Below are 10,205 nucleotides of genomic sequence, written 5' to 3' on the forward strand. Positions count from 1 at the left end.
TTCATGAACTCCTCCCCACCCTGTTCAGGGACTGGGCTTGGGTCAAAGTAATAAGAACCCCAACACCAAGCCCCTGCATAGCACGAACTCTACGAGGAGTACATAGCCGCAACATGGCTTCAAAACGGTCGGCTGGTCAGAACGAACTAACAGAACACACTGAAAAACAGAAAGGCCAGAGAAGTGTGAGCTGAAAATCAGAAAGGAGCAGACAAGAATGCACTGGGAATCAAATACGTAATATAAAAATACGCACTGAAAAACAAATGGGAACTGACTACACGCACTGAAAACCAGATACGAACCCACAAGCACAAACTGAGGAGCAGTAACGATCTGAAAAGCACGAGGCTGAAAAGCGCAAATCGTCTCTCACCAAACTTCTACTAACACAAGATTAGTAGAAGGAGCCCAAAGGGTGGCACACTTGGGTCCCTTTTCTAGTGCCCTCGTACGTGTTGTACGTCACCGCGTTCTTGATGTTCGGAATTTCAGACAAGATTTGTGTGATCGTGTGTATGCAAGACAAGTTTGAGCCAACATCCATCCATGGATTTTGTTGTCGGAATGTCCAATTGTGTGTACGGGGCATTAGAATGTATGTGCAATATCTCTGGAATTGTGATGAATCCTATTATGGAGGTCTTTAATTTAGAGAATTAAATATATTGTTCTCAGATTTGAAATCTCAACATTGGAATATCTCTATTTAATTACTATTAAGTGCCAACTCAAAATTTAGGAATTTCATTCAGCCAGTCTGCAAGTATCTTCAGTGGAGATGCATACAGCAGTGAAAACCTGACTTTTCTTTTTTTTTTTTTTTAAAGATATTTTATTGAGTTTTCACAAGATTACAACAGGAGTTACAGAGGTATATGTCATAAGGAAACATAAAATGAATATAACAAGTAAATCCTAAGGGATAAAGCAGTACCTTATGGAACATAGTATCAACAATTGTAGCTGCACTTTTCGCTGGTTAATATCAGCAGGAAGAGAAGACCAGTTTATACGTCGTGAGTGCAAATGTTAGCTCCAACCCTGTGGCATACGATGATAATGCTGGTGTAACCTAAGAGGAGAGTCATTGGTACCTATAACAGTAAGGTTTTCTCTGTATATATGTATGGTTGGATTTTGCGAATGGTGATTTGTAATAGATAAGTATTAGTTTTTAATGTTTAATGTTGACCGACCATATGAGCTCTACTCCCTCTCCCGGGCACCCCTATAAGGAACTATCTGTGCCCAGCAGGGGGAGTGTAAGAGTAGCTATTTCTGAAACATGTCGGTTCTATCCGAATAAGTTCATATTTCTGAAGAGACTCCTAATGCAAGGAGCGTTTGCAGATAAATCTTGAGGGTTGTGGGGAGTGTAGAGCAGGGGTAAGGGGGGGAGGAGAGGGGAAGGTGAGACGGAGGTTTTGAACCTGACTTTTCTAACTCTACTGTATCTTATCCAAATCTACCAAAATGTTTTGACTTTTGATATTAGGTTTGTGCTAGGTTTATTTTCTAAAATAATAATAATCAATAAATATATTTCTATGTATTATATCTAATCCCAAGTGGACATAAGCACTACAGACTTCCAGTGCCTCAATGTAATTAATTGTAGTTATTTATAAATCATCAATAAGTAATTTCCCAGTGTAGTAAAAATAATGAATCCCAAGAAAATAATATTGCACACAAGAGACCCCCGGAGTTTCATGTCATTAATTCCTGTTATTTATAAAAGCAGGAATACTACTCACTGAAAAACATTTAACATTCAGTGGACAAACATCTTTGGCTGTGCTGATTTTATTAATTGACCATTGCATACCATAAGTGCTGTAAATTTCAGTGCTTTCATCCCTACAGGTATATTTTAAAATTATTTTTAAATCTTTGTATATAATGAAATGATCACTGAAAAAACATATATGCAATTTGAAATATAAGCATGTGGAGCATGGTTTCACCGTCCCTTTGTCAGTATTACATTGCAGATATTTTTGGGTGGCTTTTGATAATACCTTGATTCACCACTAATAGTATTTGGAGAATTGCGTATTCAATTTTAACTAACATTAAGACATTTTTTTTTTCTTTTGCTTCTTTTTAAAAATGATCCGTGTTGACATGTAATGATATTGCATATAGGTCGTTCCCACAGCCTTATGATACTTATATTACTCTTGAAAATAAACTTTTTAATCTTTTCAGAAAAAACTATTGAAACATAAAAATTATCCTCATACAGTAACTTATATCAACCATTCACAATGCAGTTTTTTTTTACTAGACTTGTCCCCAACAAATTACAATCTAATTGGGCTATTTCATGTTTGTTTAGTTAGCTAAAACCTCTGCATCATAAACAATTGATTTAAAAAGAAATACTTGCTTTTTTTTCCCTCTTAATTGCGCCTCTGTACTGAAGATTTTCTGTAATTTTTCTAGGCTGCTTTCTGTCTACATGCACCTCAGTGATGGCTGTATGGTATTTATTGGGTGGGTATCCTCATGGAGACAATAGTGACAATATGTGTTGAAAAGGCAACATTTGGACAAAAAAGAAGGAAAGAATGTGACTTTATATGAGGAATGTCACTGAATAAATACCTAGTTTATATTAATCATTAAATAGTTTATTAACCCCTTGCTACTCAGGCCAATTCTCACTTTTTTCTCCTACATGTAAAAATCATCTTTTTTTTTGCTAGAAAATTAAATATAACCCCCAAACATTATATATGTTTTTTAAGCAGACACCCTACATAAAAAGATGGTGGTTGTTGCAGCTTTTTAACTCGCACGGTATTTGCACAGCAATTTTTGGGAAAAAAAAACTGTTTCATGCTTAAAAAAAAAAAAACAGTAAAGTTAGCCCAATTTTTTTGCATGATGTGAAAGATGATGTTATGCCAAGTAAATAGATACCTAACATGTCACACTTCAAAATTGCTCACACTCGCCATACTTCGTTACTTAAAAATCCTCATAGGTGATACTTTAAAATTTTTTACTGGTTTTTTACATGTTTTGAGTTACAGAGGAGGTCTAAGGCTATAATTATTGCTCTCGCTCTAAGGTGCATGGTGATGCCTCACATGTCAGGTTTGAGGACCGTTTATATATGTGGGTGAGACTTACAAATGCGTTTGCTTCTATGTGCGAGCACACAGGGACAGGGGCACTTTAAATGTTTTTTTTTTTTTTTTTTATTTTATTTTTTTTTTTCTAGTTTGACACATTTTCAGATCACTTTTATTCCTATTACAAGGATTGTAAACATCCCTTTTAATAGGAATAAGCATGAAAGGTCCTCTTTACAGTGAAATACGGGGTCAATAAGGCCCCACATCTCACCTCTAGGCTGGGAAGCCTGAAATAAAAAATAAAAAAAACGATCTCAGCTTCCCAGCCAAGGCGGCGCCATAACATTGTGCCCGGCCTCCGAACAATCATAGAGACTCCGGGGACCATCTAGTCCACCAGAAATCTCTATGGTCGACATCTGGGGCCAGCGGATCCGTTCTCCGACTCACCAATATCAGAGGTGGGTCGGTAGAAGCACCAGAGGGTGGCGGGGGGGTGTCCCCTCTTGCCGCCCTTAAGAATGATCAAGCAGCTGAACAGCTGCTATGATCATTCTTATGGGGTAGGGAATCGCCGGCTCTAAAAGACAATATCTGAATGATGCCTGTAGCTGCACCCATCATTCAGATATCCTGGAACAAAGTCAAGGATGTCATATGACGGCCAGCGGGTGGGAAGTGGTTAATGCCAAATCCAGTTGAAAAGTATCAATAATCTTTGGTAAAATACATAATATACTGTAAATAACAGTTCACTTGTATACACATACAATTATTTTACAAAGTAAAATACAACATGATTAACAGTACAATTTCATAGATCATTCATCCATTAGTAATAAAAACAAGCAATTGCCCTTAGTGAACCAAACTTGTCTGGGCGTCAGTTCAAAGTGTACTCAACGCACGTTTCATGGCTCATGCCACTCATCAGGAGTAAAATTCTCTAAAATGAAATTAATAACATTTCTATAAATATAGGATACCCTTTAAAAGGAGAACCATCTCTCAAAAAAAGAGGTCTATAACTTGCAAAATGGTCCAATAGCGACGCCCAACCTATATTCAAGGGAAGACGGGGACAGGGATGATGATCTCCCCTGGGGCTGAGGTGAGGAATGCCATCCAAACCAGGGACAGCAGCCGGGTGAAGACCCGGCGACCATATCACAAACATGTGCATCTTGTGTGTGCTTGTGGGTGCTTGGAAATCACCTACTTTCCTAGACACCTGCCATACCATAATCAAACAATTTATCACTCATCCACACTAATACATCCTTCTTTATTGAGCCAACTGTCTGTAAAATTTAAATCGGCATAAATACAAATATATCTGTAGTCATACACTCTGGCTTTTATTGCTGGAACATAGGGGTATCAGACACAGTATATAGGATACAATATAGTATACTTCCTTTAGCTCTAAGTGAGTCCCCTTTTCGGGGAGAGAGGGGGGTGACAGGATGGTTTTTGACCCTGGGGCTGTGATGCATGGCAGTCTTTCCTCTTTCCCTCCTTCCCCTCTAAACAGGCTTGGGGCGGGGCCTTGCCTTCTATACATTGGCGTCATGACTGGACACCCTGCTCAGTGCGTCATAACGCCTGAGCATAGGGTGGATCTCTTCCCCCCTTTCCATCTAGTTGGGTCTGGGACTTGCTTGGTTCCGCAGTGGATTCACTGTATATGCCACTGATGAAGCCAAAGCTTGACGCCATTTCCCGCTGCATTGGCGGGGGTTTTTGATGACGTTGGTGGGGACCCGCCCCTCACTGGGGATAAAAGCAGCCCAGGTTGGCCAGCTGGACAATCTACAGAGACCATTCACACGAGAGGGATCCCAGGCATACTCACATCCACAGAATCATATATATAAGGTAACAGAGGCTCATCTATATCATACACACAACACATTTTCATATTTCACTATCATTATGGAGTGCACATAGTTATCACATGGTGGGTTTGGATTTGGCTTTATTTTTGGTGGGTACATGCACACACATCTTTCTTGATAGCAGTCCCTTTAGCTAGCACACTCCAGTTCACTGTAGCAATCACACACCATATATCACCTCCATTCAGTCACTGGTATATGTTCACCTCATCAATAGTTCATTCAATTCACATGGTTTCATTTACATATCCTTGCAGAGCAGTGTGGATTGTCAAGCACACACAAGATGCACATGTTTGTGATATGGTCGCCTGGTCTCTGATGTCCCCGGTTTGGATGGGGTTCCTAACCTCAGCCCCCAGGGAGATAATCATCCCTGTCCCCTGTCTTCCCTTGGATATAGGTTGGGTGTGTCTATTGGACCTTTTTGTAAGTTATAGACCTCTTTTTTTGAGAGATGGTTCTCCTTTTAACAACTTCAGCCCCAGAAGCCCCAGAAGATTTGGCTGCTCATTGACCAGGCCATTTTTTGTGATACGGCACTGCATCGCTTTAACTGACAATTGCGCGGTCGTGCGATGCTATACCCCAAAAAAATTGATGTCCTTTTTTTCCTACAAATAGAGCTTTTTTTTGGTGGCATTTGAACACCTCTGCATTTTTTATTTTTTGCGCTATAAACAAAAGAAGAATGATAATTTTGAAAAAAACACAATATCTTTTACTTTTTGCTATAATAAATATCCCATTTTTTTCTCAAAAAACCTAATGTTTTCATCAGTTTAGGCCGATATGTATTCTTCTACATATTTTTTGGCAAAAAAAACCAAAAACACAATAAGCATATATTGATTGGTTTGCACAAAAGTTATAGAGTCTACAAAATAGGGGATAGATTTATGGCATTTTTATTATTATTTTTTATATTACTAGTATGGCGGTGATCTGCGATATTGCGGCAGCCAAATTGGACACTTTTGACCAATTTTTGGGACCATTGACAATTATACAGCGATCAGAGCTAAAAAAAATGCACTGATTACTGTATAAATGTCACTGGCAGGGAAGGGGTTAACACTAGGGGGTGATCAAGGGGTTACCTGTGTTCCCTGGGTGTGTACTAACTGTTTGGGGGATGGGGCTGAGTAGGGGAGGAGAGAGATTGGTGTTCATACTTAGTATGAACACACAAACTCTCTCCTCTCCCTTGAGAGGACTGGGATTTGTGTGTTTACACACACAGATCCCAGTTCTCGCTCTGTCACGAGTGATTGCGGGTGCCCAGCGGTCATCATGCCCGCCAGGCACTCACGATGGCTCTAGGCACACACTGTGGGCACGCCTCCTACAGCATCTTAAAGGGCCGACATTCAGCTACGACGGCTCACCCATGGGAGCCTTTCTGCCGCAGTATAACTGTGGTGGCCGGTTGGGAACCGGTTAAAGGGTATCCTATACTTAAAGATATGTTATTGATTTAATTTCAGAGCATTTTACTCCTGATGAGTGGCATGAGCCATGAAATGTGTGTCAAGAACTTTGAACTGATGCCCAGACAAGTTTGGTTCACTAAGAGCAATTGCTTATGTTTTTATTACTAATGGATGAATGATCTATGAAATTGTACTGCTAATCATGTTGTATTTTACTTTGTGTAATAATTGTATGTGTGTACAAGTGCTGTTATTTACAGTATATTATGTCTTTTACCAAAGATTATTGATACTTTTCAACTTGATTTGGAATTAATAAACAATTTAATGATTAATATAAACTAGGTATTTATTCAGTGACATGCCTCATATAAAGTCTAATTCTCTATTTCTTTTTTGTCCAAACATATATTAGGGATGGAGGTTTGCCACTGTTATGATTAGGCTGTGTCAGGTCACATTATTACATTGCAAAGGCAACATTTATCATCTCCATTGGAAGCCCATACACCAGGGTGACAATGCAGAAGCATAAATAGCAGACATAGGGAGAGTGTTGTTACTCTAAAACTTGGAGTTCCTGAACAAGGCTCTTCATGAAAAGATCACTAGGTATTATGTTCATGAAAAATATATGATATATTTATATGATACTTGATTACAATGTGCAATATCGGAAATTCGAGAAGCTTATCCAAAAAAAATGATCTATCTTAAAACAGGATAAGGTGTTGGACCCTGTTTTACCTGCAAGTCCCCAGTTCATATATAAGAGGGCACCCTCTCTGAGAGACCGTCTTGCTCCTAGTGTTCTTAATCCTCCTGTTCCATCTGAAAACAGATTATTTTCTTTTCTGGGAGGTTTTTTGCCTGTGGTCGCTCTGTGCCATGTAGAAACTCAAAAGTGAATGTTAAAAAATGTAAAAAATTCTTGGCATCAGCCACTAATAGAGAATATGACATTAAACAATTAATCACTTGTGACATGGTGGGGGTAGTCTACATGTTGTGAATGAGTGCGAATGTGGGCTCCAATATATTGGCAGAACATCCAGACCCTTATATGTTCGCTTGGCAGAACATGTTAACAATATTAAAAAGGGTCTCAAGACCCACAATGTGTCTAAACATTTTAAATTATTTCATCAACAAAATCCGAAAGGTCTCAAATTCTGGCGCATAGAGAGAGTCGCGTCAGTTAAGTAAACGCGAATCTTACTGGATACATGAAACCCATGTCCTCTGCCCTGATGGATTAAATGTTGGTTTTGACATTGATTGTTTTATTACTGATCGTTAAGTTTTATCCTTATTTTGTGTAGTGGTTGTAGCAGATGGTAGCGGATGATGATGTTTTTTAATGATTTTAAGTGATTTAAATTTTTTTGTATTTTATTGCTTTATTCCGAATGAAAAGTTTTTTTCAAAAAAAACTTTTTTATCAACTTTATTATGCTACGAAGCACACTTAGTTGTTCTGCATGTTTGTGTGGTGTGCAGGCTTTACGTTTATATTATAAGTGCTGGTGTAGCGGTATTTTTTCTACTATTTTGTCTGCACTACATCAGCGGGGACACTTCTGGGATTACGTCCCTGCTCAGTTGTCCCCACCCCACGCCGCTTCGACTGACGTGGCGTGTGGTTGCTATAGTTACTTTTGGAATATTTAGCGTGGGTGCTCACGCAGCTTCTGTATCCGCTGATGAAGTCCCCGCCCAGGGACGCAACGTGTATGGAAGGAAGCGCTGTGACGTCACCATCTCGCATCCTGTGTACACACTCGCTTATTATCTGGCACTGGATTAGTGCCATGTTTGTAAGTTTTATTCTTTTACTTCACCAATAAATGTTTATCTTGCAGAGAGCACTATGGTGTGTCCCTTGTTATTTACATGATCCATGTGTCTTGGGAGTCACTTACGTTGTATAGATACTGTCCAATGCTGTATCCAGACTGGTCGGGATTGCTGCTTAACAACCAATTTACCAGAAAGGGAAGGGGTTTCTGACCCTCTGTAATTAAAGGGTCCCTGTGCTAAGGTGAGAGGCCATCTTTATCATTCGTGGAGGGTTCACATATGCCCACGGATTCATTTGCATACTGTACCATGACTGAAGATCACTTGGATACTGTTTGATTGTCTGACCTATGGACTTGATTTTAGCGCTGCACTATCTATTTTACACATTATATTCATGAAAGCTGCAAGTTTACGAATAATGAAAATGACTTGTGAAATTACTGTTATATGTTAATGCTTTAATGGCTGTGTTTACATATACTTTAACTACCACACCTTACTTCCTCTCTTCCTTCCATACCTTACTTTCCTTTCTTCCTTCCATACCCTACTTCCTGTCTTCCTTCCATACCTCAATTCCTCTCTTCCTTCCATACTATACTTCCTTTTTTCCTTCCATACCTCACTTCCTCTCTACCTTTTAGTTCAAACTGAACTCAAATCATTCACATCAAATAGACACAGATGATTTGTAAGATTGTAATTTTCTATCTTCAGCTTATGGATCAGAGAAATGTGACCAGAATTACTCAAATCCACCTCTTAGGATTTCAGATTCCTCCAAGTATTACATTTTTGATGTTTTTTCTTTTTCTTTTGATTTATTGTGTGACAATATGTGGAAACCTCCTGATCATCATACTGGTGTCCTACAGCAAATCCCTCCATTCTCCCATGTACTTCTTCCTTTCCCAGCTGTCTATATGTGATATTTTACTGTCAACTGGTATTCTTCCTAACATGATGAGAACTGTTTTGGTAAAAAAGACTATCATGTCATTTTCTGAATGTCTTACACAGTTTTATTCCCTTGCTATGACAGAATCTTCAGAGTGTCTTCTCCTGACAGTGATGAGTTGGGATAGATATTTGGCCATCTGTAAACCATTGCATTATTCTTTGAAAATGAACTACCAGGTTTGCTGGATACTGGTCATCCTATGCTGGATTTTAGGGTTTTTTTTACTATTGACTTATTCTTTAACAATATCAAATTTACAATTCTGTGGTCCTAATATCATTGATCACTTTTTCTGTGACTTTGATCCAATCATTCAGCTCTCCTGCTCCGACACCACTATTGCTCATTTGGAAGCGACAGTCTTGGGTTTTATTGTTGTTGTTTTCCCATTCTTCACCATCTTTGTGTCATATTCTTATATTATTGTCACCATTTTGAAAATCCCAACTATTACTGGCAGACAGAAAGTTTTCTCAACATGCAGCTCCCACCTGACTGTTGTGTTCATCTTTTATGGTACTCTAGCTTGTGTATATTTGGCACCTAATAGGGGGCAGACACAGACCCTAAATAAGCTCTTATCATTACTGTATACTGTTGTTACCCCAATGGTAAATCCAATTATATACAGCCTGAGGAACAAAGATCTGAAAAATGCTATTAGAAAATTCATAAATAACTTTTCGAGGATTCATTTTAATAAATATTAAAATAATAACAGTTTAAAATTTGCCTCCAAGAGGATCCCCCAGATTCATTTAATGTAAGGGTAGACATTAAATGTTCACCACTTTCAGTGGCCTTGATAACACACGAAGTGTGTTGGTAAATATGACTAGACATAGGTCTTCAAACTGGATACTTGACTATAGGACTAAAAGACAGAATCCCATCTAAGTGCATGCTTATGATTCTCACAGCACTCACTCTCAATAAAGGGAAGGCTTACCTTGAATCAATGCCAGGTTTAAAATCATGGCTGCACATGCTAAATGATCTAAAGGAAGCAATTTTTCTCAAA

At 38.7% G+C, this 10,205-nt stretch overlaps 1 protein-coding gene across 1 annotated transcript; it reads left to right on the forward strand.

Annotated features, from left to right (window-relative positions):
• Positions 1-8,943: 8,943 nt before the first annotated feature.
• LOC141134212 (olfactory receptor 5P55-like) lies at positions 8,944-9,894 on the forward strand. The gene has a single exon (XM_073623794.1). It carries the CDS (start codon positions 8,944-8,946, stop codon positions 9,892-9,894), a length of 951 nt encoding a protein of 316 aa, XP_073479895.1.
• The last annotated feature ends 311 nt before the right edge of the window (positions 9,895-10,205 follow it).

Source organism: Aquarana catesbeiana, linkage group LG03 (genome assembly GCF_042186555.1).
Source record: "Aquarana catesbeiana isolate 2022-GZ linkage group LG03, ASM4218655v1, whole genome shotgun sequence".
Lineage (NCBI taxonomy): Eukaryota > Metazoa > Chordata > Amphibia > Anura > Ranidae > Aquarana > Aquarana catesbeiana.

Coding starts and splice junctions, on each gene's coding strand:
- LOC141134212 (XM_073623794.1), top strand. CDS start 8,944: ATGGATCAGAGAAATGTGACCAGAATTACTCAAATCCACCTCTTAGGA.